Genomic DNA, 21,933 nt, shown 5'->3' with positions numbered 1-21,933 from the left:
TAATTTAAAGCAGCGGTGGTAAACAACTTACACTGGATGGTGGTTTAATAAATTTGTTAAGCCTTATAGATCCATCTGTTCATACATGATTTCCTTTAGGTAGTGTCTACAGATACGGACCCGTACCCGTAGCCTGTGGCCTACGGATACGGCACTTTCCCTTATCATAAATATTAATGACACGGACATGAATATTAATGAGCCGGCTTGGTAATCCGAGTGATGAAGGCGCTTCCGTGATTCGAGGTGAATCTGCGTGCCGAGCCTGTCATGTCAGTCATCTGCTGTTCTCTTTTCTATCATGCATAATGTCTTATAAATATCATTATCTGACTTTTTCACGGACAGCGATTTGGGGGTTGAAATCAGCACTACTATTAAAAATAGCAAAACTTTTTATTCACGTGACCCTGTTCTAATAAAGCACAAACAGCAAACAAAACAAATGGCGGAACTAACAGCCAGCAAACTACAAGTATTTTTTTACCTTCAAAAGTAGCGACAGACTATTACATAATAACAACCTAAACAAAACCCTGACGTATTTTCTACGTCTGTCAACACAGACACTGCACGTCAGTCACTTTAATGTTAGCGGACTCTGTTGAATGGCTAAGTTACATAACCACAAACAAATCTCACAATATCACAGTAAATCGAGTTTGTGTTTTTTTTTAATTCATGCCGAATTAAAGAGCTGCTCCTCACCATTCATGAGTGTTTGTTTCATATTCGACATCCTTAACTTTATCTTGTAAATTAGCGTCCGAAATTAAATGGGAACATTTGCAATGGAGTTCGTCAGCCGCTTCCACCACTGAACGCGGTAAACTACTTAATAGGAACTGGACTTCAAACAATTTATGCACGGCGTCTAAAAGCGTAAAAACTGCAATGTCTAAAGTGTGAGAGGAGACGGTGTATTTTTGGTTAAATTATACAATGTTCGCCGTCAAAGTCATTCATATAAACTGCCTGTAATGTGCAGCAAATAGTAGTTAACCGGCGCCAGCTCTTCAGTTACCTTAACGGGTCCGTACCTCTAGTACAGATGCTACAGGTACGGGTCCGTACCTGTAGCATCAACCTTTCCTTTAGGGTCACAGTAGACTTTGGCCTATCACAGTTTTTGATTTCTTTTTTCCCATGACAGCAATAGAAACCACCCACAGAGACTTGCACAACATGTATTGCTGGTTGCTTGGAAAGTCTCATGCAGCTCAAATGGAATCAGATAATACGATGATAATGCAGCCAATACACATAATTCATCAATTTTCCTCCACTTATTCAGAAACGGGCCCCTGCAAACAACACTCATACTAGTACATTTAAGTTTGCGCTTCTTCCCCAACATATATTTTTTTTTTCCTGGTGTTTCCTGGAGTGTGCAGGGGACGGGAGATTGGGATGAGCTCACATTAGCATTCATTGAGTTGGTTGATAACCTTATGCATAATACAGACATTGTGATAGATGTTATAATCTATATAATAGCAGGACTATAATTTTCTGTAAATACAACATCAGAATTCCATCTTGAAGTAAACTAACATAGACTACTGTGTGTTTTCTAGACATCCTGTTGATGTGGCATCTTCATAAAGACCACAAGTTGTCAGAGTGGAACATAGGCAGGATTGTTAGCTAGGTTACATAAAACCAGCCCGAGATTTAGTCTTTTATGACCTGCAGAACCGCTGGAGGAAGTCTGTATATGTCGCTGAGGTGGAGGCTGAATGTTCACTGTATAGAAAGACATTAAGGAAAATCTCTTTAAGCCATGGCCAAGGTCATACTAGATGGTTGTTGCTTCCAGAGACTCTGAGTCCTTCCACTCTTCTAATCCCTTCTCTATATCTGTCTCTCTCATCCCAATGCTATCCTTCTCCCATTTTCTCTCTTTTCTCTTTTTCATGTTTTTACTCTTGTGTATTAAATTAATTCTTTGAAGTGTGCCTTACAGAAAGACAATATGTTGAGAAGGAATGGGACATGTGAGAATCCAACTTTCAGACATCTACAAGGACACAGACCGGGCTCTGTCTAGTTCATTCAGACTCTTATAGAGTTCACAGAGGACAGGTAAAAGTGGCCAGAAAGACATCTCTTGGCTGATTCAACCTGATTTAAAGTGCATGATTAATGCAGTGTCGTGGCTGAATCCAGAGGACACTGTGGATGTTTGTCCTCACCAGAGAATAGCGCTCTGTCCTCTCGGTGAACCGTCATCGTATGCCTGTGGTCCTGCAGCAGCCCTGACCCAGCTTGTTATAGCGTCTGGAGCTCAGGCAGAGGATGGGGTCAGATGGAGGACAGCTGAAGGACTTCAGCCCATTCTGCCAGCTCATCCCAGATTAGACAGTTTGGTAAAGCAAACCATAGGACACCATCCTGAATCTGGACTAGAAATAGGCTGAAAAACAGCCAGCTTTGGTATTAGGCTTATGGTCTGTAAGCTGCCACAATAATCAAATGATTAGAGTTGATTTATGGAAGCTGCGAGACAGGACCTCACTTCTGCTTGTTCCTTAGGTATGTTCAGTCACAGAGTCCTCCATAATGTTAATGCACAAGCTGCCTCACATATACATTCAGAGGAGTTATGTCATGGCTTCGTATAGATTCTAACTGGGCCATGGCCTTATTTCCACAGGGTTGACGGAGGAGTTGTACTCTCAGTAGAACAGGAGGTTCAAGGAGAGGTCTTCACTCTTTGCATTGTTGCATAGGCTTCGAGGTTAATGCTCACTAGAGGTTGTCCTGGTCTGCCACTGAGCTACCAGGGTGTCATTGGACCATGGCTTGTTAATCTTTGAGCTGCAGGATCCTCAAACAAAACCAAAGAAGAACTGCTATTAATCACTTTTTTCTGTTTCTATCTAAACATATAATATTCCTTCAAACTATTAAAATGACAATTTCATTTGAGTTCATTTCATTTCAGAAACAATTTTTCATTTTATTATATAGGTTTACATATTACAGTACACACTTTGAACTTTAAACTGGCAGTTCCAGCATGAAAAAAATACATAAAATGACTTATCAAGTCAACAACTGCCAAAGAAACCAAACTTTCTGTTAAGATCAGCAGTTAGAGTGACTTCTTTTCTCCTTGTATTATTATCTCTTCAACAATGGCTTTGGATTTTTGAAAGTATACAACTAATATCCTCTTACAGCTGTTGTCTTTTCCTTCCTAGGAAGGAGAGTTTATCAGATGATGTAGTTTTAAACCAGGATCAGTGCAGAGCTGCTATACACCAGGTATTGGTGGGCTTTGTTTCAGTCATCATGAATATCCCAACTAATCCCAGCAGAACCAAACCAAAGTTCTGTTACTGATTTTCTACTTCTTATATCAAAGTGATGCAGTTTTTTAGAGAGCTGACATGTAGATTATTGACATAAGAAATCACACACAACTTCACTCCTGGTTAAAGTCATTTTTGTTCTTTTTATTTCTTTGTTATTTAGTGGTCAGGCTACCGTTAAATCACATAGATTCAATTTCAAAGGTAATATATATATATATATATATATATATATATATATTTTTTTTTTTTTTTTTTTTAGTCTAAATATTTGAAGAACTCGGCCAGATTGAAACACCCAGACACTTAATTCCCATCTGATATGGACTGTAATTAATAGTCATTGTGAAGTTAAAGTTTGATTTAAAGTGGTTTAAAAGGCTGAGAGAACATTGTAGATCCTGCAGGCATAATGTGATGATTATCCAATGACCCATGCAGTATCAGAATATTTTATGCAATTTTAATGACAGTTTGAAAAATAAACATGTTTCTTGCTGTCTAGCTTGAAAACTTTAAACTGAACTTGTGCACTCTCCTTGTTTTGGGCAGGTTAATAATTCAGAAGGTGACACCTCAGCTGTTAGTGTTTAGTTTTAGCAGAAACACAGGTTTAGTCCCACCTAGTCACTTCTGTGTTGCTGTATATGAAACACAAGCAACACACTCAGAGAGGAGGGTTGATCAGCACCTTTACTAGAATATACTATATACTTTACTAGAATACTATGAATCATGTGCAGATGTTGAGCTGCATTCATAGCAGCTTCTGTTACTCACTTATCCTTCATAAAGCTGTCTGAGACTACAGATGCTTACTGCTAATCATAAATGACAACAGGAGAACATATGGAAATGTTTAGCAAGACCTGTTTTCTGAGTGAGTGCGACGTGAGCCTGTTGTTCTGCTGGTAGCCTCAGTGCTGTGGAAATGTATGCTGTGATGCTGTGTTGTTCTCTGGACCTGACAGGCCCATTGTGTTGGTCCAGGCCTGGCACTGGGTCCCTCTAGCTGGCTGAGCTTCTTTGATTCTGTGCCAGTGCTTTTCATGTTGATTCAGCATCTGATCTTATTCTTTAACTGCAGTCTCTCTCACGTCTTTGACTCTTATTTTCAATTGAAACAGAAATAGAAATAGATTCCTCAGTCTCTTCTACTTGTACACACGTGGACAAAATTGTTGGTACCCCTCAGTTAAAGAAGGAAAAACCCACAATTCTTACTGAAATCACTTGAAACTCACAAAAGTAACAATAAATAAAAATTTATTGAAAATTAAATAATCAAAAACAGCCATTACTTTTGAATTGTTGATTAACATAATTATTTAAAAAAACAAACTAATGAAACAGGCCTGGACAAAAATGATGGTACCTCTATAAAAGATTGAAAACTATTTGACCAGAGTGACATGATTAACTCAGGTGTGTCATTTAATTGACATCACAAGTGTTTCCAAACTCATAATCAGTCAGTCTGCCTATTTAAAGGGAGACAAGTAGTCACCCTGCTGTTTGGTGAAAAGGTGTGTACCACACTGAACATGGACAACAGAAAGCGAAGGAGAGAACTGTCCCAGGACATCCGAAAAAAAATTATAGACAAACATCTTAAAGGTAAAGGCTATAAGACCATCTCTAAACAGCTTGAAGTTCCTGTGACAACAGTGGCTCATATTATTCAGAAGTTCAAGACCCACGGGACAGTAGCCAACCTCCCTGGACGTGGCCGCAAGAGGAAAATTGATGACAAATTGAAGAGACGGATCGTTCGAATTGTATCCAAAGAGCCCAGAGCAACCTCCAAAGAAATTAAAGGTGAACTCCAAGGCCAAGGTACATCAGTGTCAGATCGCACCATTCGTCGTTGTTTGAGCCAAAGTGGACTTCATGGGAGACGACCAAGGAGGACACCACTGCTGAAAAAAACTCATAAAAAAGCCAGACTGGAATTTGCAAAAATGCATGTTGACAAGCCACAAAGCTTCTGGGAGAATGTCCTTTGGACAGATGAGACCAAACTGGAGCTTTTTGGTAAGGCACATCAACTCTATGTTCATAGACTCAAAAACCAAGCATACGAAGAAAAGAACACTGTCCCTACGGTGAAACATGGAGGAGGCTCAGTAATGTTTTGGGGCTGCTTTGCTGCATCTGGCACAGGGTGTCTTGAAAGTGTGCAAGGTACGATGAAATCTGAAGACTATCAAGGCATTCTGGAGAGAAATGTGCTGCCTAGTGTCAGAAAGCTTGGTCTCAGTCGCAGGTCATGGGTCTTCCAACAGGACAACCATCCAAAACACACAGCCAAAAACACCCAAGAATGGCTGAGAGAAAAGCGTTGGACTATTCTAAAGTGGCCTTCTATGAGCCCAGATCTGAATCCCATTGAACATATGTGGAAGGAGCTGAAACATGCCATTTGGAGAAGACACCCATCAAACCTGAGACAACTGGAGCTGTTTGCTCATGAGGAGTGGGCCAAAATACCTGTTGACAGCTGCAGAACGCTCATTGACAAATACAGAAATCGTTTAATTGCAGTGATTGCCTCAAAAGGTTGTGCAACAAAATATGAAGTTATGGGTACCATCATTTTTGTCCAGCCCTATTTCATTAGTTTGTTTTTTTAAATAATTATGTTAATCAACAATTCAAAAGTGATGGCTGATTTTGATTATTTAATTTTCAATAAATTTTTATTTATTGTTACTTTTGTGAGTTTCAAGTGATTTCAGTGAGAATTGTGGGTTTTTCCTTCTTTAACTGAGGGGTACCAACAATTTTGTCCACGTGTGTATATTTTTATCAGACAGGAATGTAATATTTCCTAAATGAGAGGTCAGTCATCTCTTCACCCTGCAGGAGATACATTAAGACCATTTCCATTTTACATGTCAGGGATCACACTCATTGAATGCTGCAAAAAGTGAGCGAGGCGGGCAGAACTCAGGATGCATGGGAAGTCAAATAGCCACAGTGTGTTCCTTTAAGGAGCTTTAAGATAGGCTACATGTTCATTTAGGTTGGTTCTGAAAAAGAAACTTAACCAGAAGGGACAATCGTCACATCTACAGCTCATCCTAAGAATGTATAGCTCCACAGTTTCCTGTCAGCTCTGTGACACCACACTTTCTAAAATAAACCTCGTTTCATTTTTTATTTTTTGCAACATCAAGCATTTTCTTTGACTTTCCTGGTTTTATGGAAACATGTCCAGTATCTGATCACAGTTACTGCTTGAGGGTTATAGTTATGGGTCAGGTTTAAGGTCTAGGGTTTGGAGAGTTCCTCAGACAACTGATCTCAGTTCAGTTCAAATATTTTATATTCCAGTGCAGTCAGAAGCCTTCAGATACCACCTCTAACTGGGCTACGATAAATGCTTTTTGCTTGTAAAACAAGTGAAATAAGTAAGTAAAATACATTGTAAAGGTGTTTCCTGAAGAATAGACTAACATAACCGGGTGTTATCTACACGACCAGTCAAAAGTGTGGACACACCATCTCAATCAATGGTTTTTATTTAACTGTTTTCTACATTGTAGATTACTGTGCTTGCACTACGGAAAATTTGTCTCTAGCCGATGTGGCTAAAGTGCTAGAATTTTGTTTAGCCACATTAATACTGAAGACGTCGAAACCATAAAAGAATACAGATGGAATTATGTTGTAAACAAAAAGATGTTAATCTTTAGTATTAATCTGTAATGTAGAAAACAATACAAATAAATAAAAAACACTGAATGAAGTTTGTCCAGACTTTGGCTGGTACTGTACAGGAGCATGTATCTGGTGCTTTTATTAAACCTTAGCTCAGCGTAGTAGGAGTCAGACAGAAGAACTCTTGTCTGATTTAAAGGTGGGTCATAGCTGCAACGAGGTCGGTGGTACAGGGGAAAAGTTGTCTGTGGAGCGGCTTGATTGTTGATTGCTCTATGGAAATGGCTCGCTAATTACTTTGACAAATAACTGTTCAAGTTTCACACCGTTTGTAGCCAGAATGGGATTTCTGTCGTAATCCAGGCAAGACAAAACATCCGCTGTGCTGCTAAACTTCTGATCTAATCATAGCATGAGTGACATTTGAGATGAGTGAATGAGATCATAATCAAAGTTTCTCCACTAACCATGCACCACCTCCTCATCTGATCCTGGATCTGCTTGCTGTCCTCAGGACAACCCCTCACAGGCTCAACGTCACTTTCACAACTGGTCCATGTACTGCTTTTGTGTGTGTGTGTGTGTGTGTGTGTGTGTGTGTGTGTGTGTGTGTGTGTGTGTGTGTGTGTGTGTGTGTGTGTGTGTGTGTGTGTGTGTGTGTGTGTGTGTGTGTGTGTGTGTGTGTGTGTGTGTGTGTGTGTGTGTTCATTCAGGGCTATATTTATCTGGTGTATTTTGTCAGCTCAGCCAAGTTTCAGCCTCTAACTTTCTGTCTGCCTGGCATCATGATGTGACTGTGTGTGTTTCTCTTTCTAAACATGAATATGTGCTTGTGTGTGCGTGTGTTGTTGTGTAGATGAGTAACCTCGGATGCCTCTGAGGTGATAAAGTTCATCTGCTCCAGACTCTGTCCTCACAGAGAGGTCCAGCACCCCCAGCAGCAGAACTTACATAACTTGGAAAGTTAATTCACAATAAACAGACACAGGATGTGATGTTTAACTCTCTGAAGTCACACTGGTGTGATACGGTGAAGGTCATTCTACTGGAACAACACGTTTCACCCTCAAAGATCTTTGGCATCCAAAGGCCCCCTGTTGGTTGTGTTGCTGGTAAGGCTGGCCCAAAAGGCAGTTTCTGGGGTCCGGATATTCGGCCCGATAAATGACGAATATCCGAATATTCGGTTTGGCTCGTGGCGTCTGACGAGGGTGGGGTATCTGAATATTTGGATCTCAAAATAAATATTCAGATACCACCATTACGGCCGAATATTCCGATATTCGGATATGTGGGTCCAGCTCTAGTTGCTGGTGAAGCCGGTAGATGAGCCTGCTCGTGATAGCGCTAGCACTGCTACCTCATCTTTGTCAGAAAAACAGGGACTTAAACCAAGTGTTCTTGTGTGAATGTATTTTCTTAAGAATAAGTTTGAACTTTCCTAATGCCTTCTACACCTATCTGAAGTCCATCACAAACCATTCACGCTCAGATGTGATCTGGAAGATCCACTCCATCTTCCTTTATCCAGGTGAGATGTTTAGATACACACTGCCTGGTAACAGCATTTCATGCATACAAATCAGCAGCATAATCCCAGCAGTATCACACTTTTCTGGCTCGGATTTGCTGCATTTACATTTCTTTTGTGTTCAGGAATGTCTATAAAGGAATTGAGCAAAGTTGCAACTCTGTGCAGAGCAGATGATGTATTTGGTTGAAAAAAGTTTCAATATTAGCAACAGTTTTCTCTTTTAATCCATTTTTATTCCTGAAGCATCCACATTTCCACTGCTTCCACACATGTCCCTGCAGTCATGGGACTGCAGGGACATGCACAAGAGACAGGCACTTTAACCTTCATGCTCCTGTCACATTTTTCTTCACTTTGGATATTTACTGTGAAACAAAGTCTTCCACCTCTCTAGAAACACAACAACTATGGCTAGAAACAGAGAAAACCAGAAAATGTCTCAGATATAAATACATATACTACATATATTATATAGCTGAATTAGAATGCATTCAGTCATAAAAAAGGAAAAGTTAAAGTTGAATTGATTTAATTATTTATTTTACATGAATTGATAAATCCTGGAATTGACTTAGGACAGTTTTACTTGTTTCTGTACTCGTCTCTTCTCTGTTCTGTGGAAACACTGCCTGCAGTTCAGCCAAAAAGTTTAGCCTAAAGCTTATTTGGGACAAATTGTTATTTAATACCTGTAGAATGACCGAAAGCATGGAAATCATCATGAAAAATCATGATTGTAAGCTTAAATTTGTTTAATATCATCACTACCATGTAGATCAAGAATGACAGAAAAGTTGAGAATCTGATAATCGTTTCTGCTTTTACAGTTTGTTTCAGGCAGGTATTATTTTGCCAATTTTACTTTGTTATGTATTTATTTTTAAAGACAATATGCCTTTCAGACCCATTAATTAGAGTAAGCACTGCTGTAAATGCACCAAGTTAGCCAGAAGATCGTTTTTCTATAACCGTACAGATGTATGTAGAAAAAACTAATGAGAGAATTTTCATGTTTGATGACATGGATGTCCTGTTAGTGCAGGATGTGGTCAGAGACATTACAGCGCGCTGAGTCTGACACTATTTGTTGCTGGACGTTGGTCAACCAAAGCTCACCCTCACAAGATATGTTCAGTCATTTCTATCAGGAAATAGGAGCAAATTTTTTGCAAGAATATACTCCTACTACTACTCTCTGTGCATCCATTATCTATCCACCGCTTAATCCTCATTAGGGTCATGGAGGGCTGGAGTCTATCCCAGCTGACTGAGGGTAAAGGGAGGGGACACCTGGACAGGTAACAGTCTATCACAGGGCTACGTATAGAGACAAACAATCACACTGACATTCACACCTACAGACAATTTAGAATCACCAGTTAACCTCAGCATGTTTTTGGACTGTGGGAGGAAGCTGGAGAAAACACACACATCAGGGTTTCTCCAAGGCATTATAAAGCATTAATAGTCACTAAGTTGACTTGGCGAAAATTAAGGTCTTAAATGGCATTAAAAATCATTAAATTTGATTCTCAATGGCATTAAAAATTATTTCTGCAGTTTTTTCAAGAAAAATGCTTGACAATAATAATAATCATCATTATAGACTTTGATTCAACAGATATGTGCACCTGCGTAAACATGCCAAAGCATTGCGATAATTGTTCCAGCCGGTCGGGTACAATTGCCAAAATCTGCATGTTTTTAAAGTGGCCAGCAGACTGGACCAGGTGGAGGAGAGCTGGGAAATGGGGAAATGCAAATTCCAGCAAAAACGGGTAGAAAACGTGGATTTCAAAGAATGACTACAGCCCGTGAGTGGTCAGGGGTGGTTTCTGGATTCAGAAATAGTGAAATGTAGGGACAGTTTTCATGTAAAAATCATCTTTTACAAAAAACAAATCCTTGTAATTTGTTGAATTCATGGTCGTGACATTAAATTTTTTACAGTATAGCATTAAAGTAGTATTAAAAAGCATGAAATTTGACTGGCTGATTTCTGCAGAAACCCTGGGAGGGAGAAAATGTAAACTCCATGCAAAAAGATCCCAGGAAGGGAGGGATACTAATCTCCGATCTTCTAGCTCAGGGGTGTCAAACATGCGGCCCGCGAGCCAAAAGTGGTCCTCCAGAGGGTCCAGTCTGGCCCTCAAAATGTAAAAATTCCTGAGAAGACATTAACTGCAGATTGTAAATTAGTAAAACTATAAATTTAAAATATTTTGTAGACCATGACGAATTGTTTTGATCATCATCATCATTATTTTGTCTGTTTTTTATCACTTTGTGTTTTGCTTTGTTCATAGTTTTGTGCCGCATTTTTGTCGTTTTGTGTGTTTTTTGTCTGACTTGTGTTTGCCTATTTTTGTCGTTTTGTTTCTCGCTTTTGTCATTTTTGTCTTGTTTGTCATTTGTGTAATTTTTCCTCTCATTTTTGTCATTTATCAGCTTTTTGTAACTTTTTTGTCTAATTTTTGTCTCTTTTTGTTTTCTTCTGTGTTGTCTCTTTAATCTTTTGTCATTTTGTTTCTTGCTTCTGTCATTTTGTGTCTCATTTTTGTCATATTTTGTCTTGGTTTCGTTTGTTTTTGTCTTTTTTGTGTGTGACTTTTGTCGTTTTGATCATAACATAAGTTGTTCATAATGTTTTGTAGTGGTTAGCACACAGCAAAAGATCCCCGGTTCATGTCCCGGCCTGGGCCTGGGATCTTTCTGCATGGAGTTTGCATGTTCTCCCTGTGCATGTGTGGGTTTTCTCCGGGTACTCCGACTTCCTCCCACAGTCCAAAAATATGCTGAGGTTAATTGGTTACTCTAAATTGCCCGTAGGTGTGAATGTGAGTGTGATTGTTTGTCTGTATATGTAGCCCTGCGACAGACTGGTGACCTGTCCAGGGTGTCCCCTGCCTTCGCCCGAGTCAGCTGGGACAGACTCCAGCACCCCCCGTGACCCTAGTGAGGATAAAGCGGTGTATAGAGGATGGATGGATGGATAATGTTTTGTAAAAAAGTAACTCCTTAAATGTGAACATTTTTCCACTAAAACAAAGGAAAAATTTGCTGTCGTCGTTATTTATAGTGTCAGTCAGTATAGCCTTCTTTAACCCTTGCCTCAGGTTAAATCAGGACCAGCTCTCCGTTTAAAGGGTTAGATTCTATCTGCCTATTAGTATTCCACCTAATAGGTTTCAGCAGAATAATTAAGCTGGTGTCGAGGAATACTCGCCGAGGTCCTAACTGTCTTCTTCCAAACGTCTTACCCCTCTTACTCCAATAAATACTCTCTTACTAAGCAGCCCACCTAAGTAGTAGAATTGATTTATTGACCACGTTTGTTAACGACAGCTTTCCTCTTAAAACTGTGGCACTTGTTGATATTCCTAGGTTCGTTTTAGAGGTTTGGATAACTAACCTCAGGGGTAATGTTTCAATAACTAGTTGGATTAAAGTAACCTTTAAGAACCATTAGATTTAATGCACACAATCAACTTAACTTTTTACCACTATGCAGAATAGGTGAATCATAATCATTTCATTAGACTTCTCTTTAAATGCAATATAGCGTTTTATTAAGCAATTATTAGCAGGGGCACAGCATTAATTCATGATTAAACAATTTAATTATTTCTGATTATTTCTAACTTAACTAAACTAAACTAAGCTGAGCGTACCTAAGAATCTTCTCTAATTAGTAAATTTAGGAGAGAGAGCGGACAGCGTGGCCAAGCTGTCACGCCCAGTCTTGACCTGCATCTGGGAGAGCCACTCGATCGACCAGTAGACTCGGTACGAAGTCTTCTTTGTGGATGGAGGGTGTTCTTCCTAGGCAGGGGGAGTGGAAAGGTCCCGATAGCCAATCGTTGGTCTGGCAGTTATCTTTAGTAGCAGCTGGAACACAAGTGCGGGCGTCTCAGCTGTCTTCTCAGTTGGGTGATGGTGGTGGAAAGCCCCCGTCTCACCAGGCTGTGGTGGGTCACTGGGTCCTCCAGCCCCTGGAGTGGAGCAGCCCTCTGCTGCTTCCTCCTTTGCCTCTCTGGATGTCGTAGGTGCTTGCCTCTCTTCATCTCTTTGGATAACTGCAGACCTCTCAGGACTCTCCTTTCAGCAGAGTGTGGTCCTCGCTTGTTGAACAAAGTCAGAAAAAGACTTTGCCTCCAACGAAGTTCTCAGCGATCTCTGGAGCCTAAGTCCTGCGTTGTCTTCCCGTCTCTAGGGCAATAGATGCGGTGAAGAATCTTCAGAACTCCGGCCATGCTCTCCGGCAGCTCCCTTGCAGCTCCGGCGAGCAGCATCTCTCCCCTCCGGGGGAGAACTCCGAAATCAGTGTCTCTGACTCTGGGTTTTATACCCTAGCTCGACTTCAGCTTAGCACATACACATTTTCACACACAATTCTAACTAGTAGGTACGCCCAATTAATTAATTCATAGGTTTAAGACACAACCTTCTTCCTATTACACATACATCAGTTACACAGAAATCATGTTTTTCCAGCAAGTACACAGCATCCACCTTCCGTTGTTAACACACACACACACATTGTTTGAGACATGTTGCCAAGACCATATTTGGCCACAGAACTTCCTCAATGTCCTCCTTTCTGCAGTGTCATGGTGACTTCTGCTTTTTGCCCTGCACACAGCTCAGAACAGCACAGATTACTTCCATTCAAAACTCATTTAGTTACACTGAATCACTTTTTAAATCATTCTTCTTAGCATGATCAAATAACTCATTTTAAATCATTCTCTTCTATAGCAATCATCATTTCCAGAATATATATCAGCCTATTAAAATTATTCTTGCATCAAGCATAAGCATAATCATGTGGTTAACTTATATAGTTTCTCATTTTAACTTTTCATTGGTTTGCTTAAAGCTTTTATTTAGGTGGTGGTTGCTCCTGGGATCTCAAATAACTAGGCCCCACTTGACAATAGGTTATTATGTTCTGATTTTACCGGTCCGACCCACTTGAGATAAAAATAATAAGATATTTTATTTAAAGCGCCTTTCAAGGAACTCAAGGACAGTTTACAAAGGAATAGAAATCAATGACAATAATTAAAAACTATACAGTTAAAATAATAGTAACAAGAATAAAACAAAGAACAACAAAGAGGTGTGACACAGTGGGGGTTAGGATGTGAGGGAGTCTGCAGTCCTGAACAGGTGAGATTTGATTTTGGATTTGAAAATTTGGAGAGAGTCACAGTTTCTGATAAATGGGGGTAGTGAGTTCCAAAGCTGGGGATCGGCTGAAGGCTCTGCTCCCCATGGTGCTGAGACGGGCGGAGGGGACAGTGAGGTAGATGGAGGAGGAGGATCTGAGGGAATGGGATGAAGTGTTGACAGAGATGAAGTCGGAGAGGTATGGAGTGAGATGACGGATGGAATTGAAGGTGAACTGAAGGATTTTGGGTTTGGATTGAATTCTTTGCTTAACTGGGAGCCAGTGGAGTTCTTGCAGGATGGGGGTGATGTGGTGGTAGGAGGGGATTTGGGTTATGATATGAGATCAAACTGGGTTGAATGTGGAACCTGAACTAAAATTAATTTGACACTCCTGTTCTGGCTGCAAGATGACAGTGCTACCCACTGACCCACTGTGCATCCCATAGCAGCAACAACAACAGCAATATCTTTAATCCAAGTGACAAATTATTTCACAAATGCAGCAAAATAGAGGACACAATTATCAGATTTAAAAAAAAGCACAGTTTGACCTATAATAACCAACGCAGTGCTGTAAAAGATGAAAACATTATTGGAAAAAATTTGACAATTGACAAGAAATGAAACCTGCAACAGTGGTTATTTGTGCTGTAAGGTGAAATGTCCTGCTGCTACAGAAGTCCAGTTGTTTCTGTCTCCTCTGCTCTGTAAGGAGACGGTAGGAAAGGTCAAGTATTCTTGATGCGTGAGGATGTTGTAACAAGGCTCCTGTTGGGCTCTGACTCACCTACTGGGACCAGTTCCTGGGACAGGTCCCAGCACACACACAGACACTATGTTTTTCTATCATTGTGGGGACATACCATTGACTCCCATTCATATCTAACCCCTAACCCTTACCCTAACCCGAAACTTAACCCAGACCAAAACAATGCCTAACCCTAAAGAAACCTTTTTGCACTTTTACTTTTTTCAGTAACAACAACATGGCCAAGAAAACACAGTTTAAACTTGTGGGGACCGAAATGAGGTCCCCACAAGTGACATTGTTTTCGGTTTTCCTACAGTTTTGGGGACATTTGGTCCCCACAAGTATAGCCAGCACCTGACCCCACACACACACACACACACACACACACACACACACACACACACACACACACACACACACACACACACGCGCAGCTGATCTTCCTCCTTTTTCAAGCTGAGCAGTTCACGACTGGTACATTAAACACAGTGCAGAGTGCCCAGAGCAACTCCAGCATGGAATTTTCCCTCCTGAACTCAACTGATCTCTACTAAATTATTTTAAACTAGAAGAAGGCCTCAGGTACAAAACCATTTTCCAAAAACAGCTGAAGCGCCACCATTTTCAAAAATACCAGACTTTCACAGCAGAGAAACACAAACTGAGCTGGGTTTCTGATTGTCGCTATGAGCTTGTGTTAGCACCATGCAACCAGATATAGACACTTATAGAACCGCATGTTTCACACGATAGGAACAAACCAGTATCCTAAGTATATGTGACATATATATGAGGAGTTTTAAAATATAACACAGGCTAAAAGCAACACAGCTGCAGCCAGAAATGGAAGGAATAAAACGGTGTGAAAGCGTAAATGAGTAGCTTTATTAATATCATTGCCAATTATAGACTATAAATACATTAAATATACATACTGTTTAGATGTAGTCTAATGCTGTGATGTTCCTTTTCTTACTGCTGATGTTTGACTGTCTTGGAAGCAAATGAGGAACAAATATTAAAACGTAATTTAAAGTGTTCAGTAGACTTACTTCTAGTCGTCTAAGATCCATGAATGCAAGGTTGCAATCAGTCTCTGTTTTATTACTACGCTGCTGTAAAGCCTGTATAACAATTTAGAAATGCTTTATAACCAAAAGGGAAAAACTAAGACTATGTTCCCTCCACTGAGAGTCTGTGTCTGCTAGCCTGTATCTTCTAGCTGTGCTCCTCAGGTAAAGGACCTTATAAACCCTTACCTTCTCCTCTCACTGTCTGCACACTGAGCTCACGGGACTTTCTGGGAATGGTGATTCCATTTTCCAAGAGAATTGAGATGCTTTATGATCTGCTATCTGCTCTGTATCTGGTTATTAGTTCAGCAAGTTAACCACTGTGATGCACTGAACCACCATCCATGCAGAGCTTAACCTGAAGTTACCCCAGATCCTCCTTCCTAGAGCAGGCCTCAGTTGTTTCAGCCCCGGCTGCTAGTACGGCTGCTAATTTAGCCTCAGAGATGTTTTCTTGGAGTGATGGATTCTGACTAGACAGTTACCAGCTCTGAGGTCCTGTGTTCGTGTTATCCCAAAAACAGGGCCTCTGGCCACAGCTTTATATCTAGATGTGTTCTCCGTCAACCCACATGGTTGAATACGGAGTAAAACTGTAAACTCAGAGGCGTTGGAGGGTTTGATTCCAGAGCCCCAGACTGCCCTCAGTGTGATTGTAGCTCCGTGGACAGCAGCAACCTTTCTGCTGCACTGATCTAACAGGAGAGGACTGAAGTACTGAAGGTGTGAGTGTTTCTTTGCCTTAACCATGTGTCTGCTGTGACCTTCCATGTCTGCTGATATTTCCCCAAATTGGTGTTTACGGGCAGACAGACAGGCAGCGAGGATGACGGCTGCAGCAGTGTTTTTGAATCAATGGGTGACCCTGCCGACGGAGAGTTTTCTGTGTTCAGACAGACAACGTGTACCCCAACACTTCCCCTGTGTGCAGCTGATATATGAAAGCATTGTGACTTTGGGTGGTGTCCTGTCAGTTCGCCTCACTGTCACCCTCTGTGGTCGCTGCTGGGAGAGGGATGCCTTTGGTGCCTCCCTCCTTCTCTCCTCTGCTGCCCCTCTCCCTTTGTTACTCCTCTACTTCCTTTGTGTTAATTTGTCTTCTCTTTCCTCTATTCGTCATTCTCCATATATCTCCTTACTCATCCTGTAAATCCTCTCCCTGCTCTTCTCTTCCTTTTTTGCTGGAACTCCTGGTCCTTTCCTTCGTTCGTCTTCCTCAACTCGTCTGGATTTCACCTTCTCCTTCCATTTTTGCCTCTTACACCCCAACCACATTATATCAGTCAGTCGGGGTCTGGCCTCTTTGGACCTCTGGGTAAAGAGTAGAAGGAGCAGAGAGGGAGTCATGGCGTGCAGGGGGAGGCGTTAGCTGGCGGGGCCTGGGACCTGAACCAGACAGACAGTGAAACGTCACCACATCAAACCCAGACTCCCCGACTGTGATCACATTCTTGCATGTGTGTGTGTGTGTGTGTGTGTGTGTGTGTGTGTGTGTAGTGATTGTGTGTGTGTGACTAGGGGTTCACAGTGTTAGTAGCTCAGAGCCAGCTGAGGCTGCAGACAGACAGAGACAGAGCACTGAGCTGCACATAGCAAACACCACTGAATGTTGTCTTGTGTGGGACCAGGATATCTGTTTTTCGAGGAAATCTGGCAGGTGAGAGTGCAGGTTGCATGTGATTGTTTTAGGTGTCATTAATGCCTACTGTATGTGTGAGGAATGTGTGTGTTTGTGCTCCTCAGAGTGTGTTTTCAACAGGCTGCTTGTCATTAAATCAGCGTTGTACAGCAGCACATCATCAGCGAGGAGGGGGAACTAATGTTCGATGATCTGTGTTTCACCACTGCAGGTTGTAAGCTGACCTCGGGAGAACAGATACCAGTGTCGCGCCCGGAGCCACAGGGAGAGGTGCGTCCACGCTCACTAGACCAGCAGCAGGCCGTGGCTACAGACCTCCTATCAGGTATGAAGGTCAACTATATGGTTCACAGATAAAGTTTATAAAACAAAATGATCTTAAACATATTCAGCAGTAATTCAGCAGAATGCCTTTATTCTGTACCACTAACAGCAATTTTAGTACCTTTAACACAGTGACAGTGAAAGTTGTTTGTATTATTTGTACTGTTGCAGTCACTGATTCATAGTTAGATACGTATTTTGGAAATAGCTGCATGATATCCAGAGCTGTTTTCATTGATTATGAAGGTCTAACCTCACTGGACTCAGGTTAGAACAGAAGTCATTAATCACAAAAATTTAGACCTGACTTTGACTTATTATTTTACTTGGACTTGACCAAGGTCACAGTTGAAAAGGGATTTTAGAGAGAGCTTGCAGCAAGCTATGAAACAGTCTTGAGAGCAGCTGATTAGACACACAGCTGAAAGAAAAGGTGAGTTTGGACGTTCTCACCAGCAGACAGATAAAAAAAAACAACCTGTTTAAGACTTGAAGCACAAACTTGGTAGCTCAACTCAGACTTCTTTGTTACGTTCTAACCAAGACGTCCAAAACATTGACTTTGCTCCATGTCTTCTGAGTCTTCAGGCTTTCAAGATCAAAATGATTTTGTCTTTATTGACCAAGTATGTCAGGGCTCCAGAGTGTGAACGTTTTGGTCGCATGTGCGATCAAAAGTCTGCCAAGTGTGACTAAATGTTTCCACACCTGACATTTAGCAAGTCTGTCTGTGTGTCTCTGAGTGGCTTTAGGGGATAAATTCACTTTATTTACTGAGAAAAACCTGGTACTAGAATGCCTCATTTCACTGTTTCCAGAATAACATTTGGTGGCAGACCATCTGAACGGAGACTAGAGGCTCCTCTGTGACCCACTGGCTAGCTAGCAGCCACTGATATATGTGAGGCATTTAGGTAACATCAGTAAACTGCAGCATCCACCAGTATTCTGCATGTGAGACCTCATAAGGACACGTGTAGAACTGTAGCTTAACAAAACAACCACCAGTACCTTCTCACCCTGGCTGAAACACTGAGATACAACCAACATTATACACTGAATTTACTACAAACAGTGCAGCCAAAAGTCAACTGGGAGAAGCTCTTTTACTGTAGGAGCATCAGTGTTTCAGTAATGTCCCACTGCAGCGTTTCACAACCCAGCAACAGCAAACCGAAGCTGTGGAGAGTCAGTGATCATAGTGAAATTCAACAAAGCTGATAATGCAGCAGAGCAACCTTTAACAAGCTTCAAGTCCCATATAATCCTAATGGAAAAAAAACCAGAGCATTTATCTGCACATTTATTCCTGTTAGCCATCATTTAGACAGGTTGTTAAGAAACTATTGATGGGAACTGACTAAACTGTCTTATTTACCAGCAGAATGGACAATCCAACCCCATCTAAAGAAACCCAACCTTGACCCCTCTGTTCTTAACAATTTTAGACCGATCTCCAAACTTCTGTTTTTATCCAAAGTTTTAGAAAAAGTCATTTCTACACAGCTTTTATCATGTATGTGTCATAATGACATCTTCGAAAAATTTCAGTCAGGTTTTAGAGCTCTTCACCGCACAGAAACTGACCTCCTCAAAGTTACTAATGACTAGCTGCTCACAGAGGAGAGAGCACAATTTTAATTCTTTTAGACTTAAGTACAGCCTTTGGCACAGTAGTTTAACTCACCATTTTATTCGACCATCTTAGATCCTGGGTTGGTTTTATTCTCATCTTTTAAACCGAACCTTTTCGGTCACCATAAGTGACCACTTATCCTCCTCAGTTCCTATTACCTGTTGTGTACCACAAGGTTCAATTTTAGGCCCAATTTTATTCTCAATTTATATGCTCTTTTAAATAACTTCTTAAAACCCACTTTTATAGACTCAACTTCCTGTAAAATTCTCTTTTATTTCTCTTTTGTCACTATGTTCTACCTGTCAAAGCACTATGTGAATGTTCTTCTGAAAGGTGCTATACAAATAAAATAATAATAATAATTATTATTATTATTATAAATACAGTTCTGGACCTGTATGAAAAAGTTAGTAGATGTTAAAAGTTAGTCTGGAGTTTTCAGTTGACTCAGAGACAGATGGAAGGAATGACCAACCAAACCCAGTACAGATAATCAGCCATTAGCTGTTACGTTCAGGTAATAGTTCTGCTAAATGTAAGCTCATTTAGTGTCATTTGTTTTCAGTGCTTTTCTTCTTGTTATTTCCTGTCCTTGTTGTGTACTTCTGCCTCACCCATCTGAACTGTTAATGCCCTCATGCCCAATAACACCTCCTGCTCCATCTTCTCCTCTCTTTGTTCCTTCACTACTTCATCTGTCTTTGTCTCCTCTTCTCCTCCTCTTGTCCTTCCCTCTCCTGCCGTTCTTCCACTCCTCCTGCCAGCCTCCATGGCAGGTTATTCAGACCCTCTGGGCTCTCAGACTAGCCCTGCCCAGATGATGGATGCTGGCCTGATGGGAACTTTTTCAGGTATTCACTCCCATATTTTCTTTGAGTGCTACACTGTGCAAGATAAAAACAGCAGCAGTACTAAAAGTAATAAGCATTACTCAATAAATGTAATGACAAAATCATGATGCTTTTTGTTAAACACCTGTTGTCTTTAATTACAAACCAATCTGTTGGACTGTGGAATGTTTTCTGTAACCTTTAGCCATAATCACAAACAAAATCCAGCCAAAGAAGGGTGTTTTTTCTACTGTACCACAGATGTCATGATGCCAGGAGATTAATAGTCTGTATATTTGATACCAAAAAAAGACAAACCATCAAATGAATGTATTTAAATATTAAGGCTTTTAGAAACTGCTGCACCCCGATGGTAACACACACATCCAGCATAGTACAGACTGGACAGGAATGACAGCAGCTATTAGTGCAATCCTCAGCTCACATTATGAGCTTTCACTACTTTAGCCCAGACAAGCTAATGTTAGCTTCTGTGTGTGTGTGGAGCGATTCTCCAACACGTGTAGCTGACGCCGTTCATAAACACTCTCTGAAATATGAATGTGAACACTGTGGCCATATGTTGTTGGTGTCAGATAAATGAAACTCTCAGCTTGAATTCTGTCTGATGTCCGTCTTCAGCTGCTCAGATAGGTTGAGATGTTTGACATTCTGGCTTTTGGTTCCTTAAAACTTGTCCCTGATCATTTTGCTCCATCACTGAATGTCTAGCAAAGGTAAAAAAAACAAACAAAAAAACCCAAAAACCAAAAACAGCAAATTTACGCTGCCCTCAGTACCTATAATACTGAAGAAAAGGAAATAAGATAAGATGTATTTTATTCATCCTGGATGAAATTATTGAAATGTCATCATGTTTCTGAGTTCTGCTTCGTGGTCCTGGTCAATTGGAGGGCGCCTTATTAAACAACATGAGGAGCTGAGTTTAGTGTCTGATTCTGCTGAAGTTATAATCTTTTAGTGAAAATGTATTGAAGTTTCAGTCACAGTACAGCATTCCATTACTAGTGTTTCAGTCACCGACTAAACAGAACAGCACTCTGAAAACGATTCTGGTCTCTGAAGCTATTTTTTCCATTCATCACAACTCCACAGGAATTACATTTTTATTCAGCTGACATTTTATTAAGGCTTTAGGTTCTGCATAGTTACCAGTGTTGGCACTTGAGTGACAGGTGGGTAAAACCATTAGACACTTCATGATCCACCTCAGGTCTATCTGATCATGTTTGGATTATTAGCTCGGAGTTGGAAGCAGTCAGGAACTGTCAAGATGGCAGGGTTGGAACCACTGAGCTTTAAAACTGCTGTTCAGAACATCACAGATAGGGTATCTGTGTCATAATGCCAGATAGTCCAGCAACTCTGTTATGTCATGAAGAAATGTCTGTAGAGGACAGGTTTAGGCAGAATCTTGTTCTTCCACAACAGGGTGTTTAGATTTGATTGATTAATATCATAAAAGATAGAGATTCAATATTCATCATGTACATTATACAAAGACAAAACAGACACATTAGAAAAACCAGGAGCTTATATATATATATATATATATATATATATATATATATATATATATATATGTATATATATTAGTAAAAATACTGTACAGTACATGAAGTTAAGTTTTCATAGTACATCTGATTTGTCAGTTTTTCATCCTTGTTTCTGTTTAGCTCAAGATTTGGTGTTCAGAAAAGAGACTGACAATCAAAAACAAGCGTATATTAACTTCAGTCACTGGGAATTATAGCAGCAGCTGTAAATACTTATTCTCATATCCAAACCTCTTATACTTCCCTCCTTACTTCTGAATGTGTGGTTGTAGAAGCCACCCTGATGAAGACTGGTTGTTGGTTGCATGCAGAGCTGTAGATGTAGCTGTAACTGTAGTTGGTCCTCTCCAGAGTGAGCTCTGAGGGTGAGTTATGCCTTCCACCATGCCAGCTCTCCCTGTCGCCTTAATG

At 40.6% G+C, this 21,933-nt stretch overlaps 1 protein-coding gene across 12 annotated transcripts in view; it reads left to right on the top strand.

Annotated features, from left to right (window-relative positions):
* LOC110954165 (microtubule-associated protein 4) overlaps positions 1–21,933 on the top strand; it is a 178,409-nt gene that overhangs the window by 73,401 nt on the left and 83,075 nt on the right. For 9 of the 12 annotated variants that reach the window (XM_051940802.1, XM_051940812.1, XM_051940809.1 and 6 more), the window contains 2 exons: positions 17,364–17,477; positions 19,880–19,966. In XM_051940802.1, coding sequence (XP_051796762.1) covers positions 17,364–17,477; positions 19,880–19,966 — 201 coding nt within the window. Of the gene's footprint in view, positions 1–17,033; positions 17,171–17,363; positions 17,478–19,879; positions 19,967–21,933 lie in introns of those variants that run through there. The other 3 variants (XM_051940808.1, XM_051940804.1, XM_051940810.1) reach the window with 2 other exon arrangements.

Source organism: Acanthochromis polyacanthus, chromosome 20 (assembly GCF_021347895.1).
Source record: "Acanthochromis polyacanthus isolate Apoly-LR-REF ecotype Palm Island chromosome 20, KAUST_Apoly_ChrSc, whole genome shotgun sequence".
Classification (NCBI taxonomy): domain Eukaryota; kingdom Metazoa; phylum Chordata; class Actinopteri; family Pomacentridae; genus Acanthochromis; species Acanthochromis polyacanthus.
This window is presented reverse-complemented; position numbering and strand designations above follow the sequence as displayed.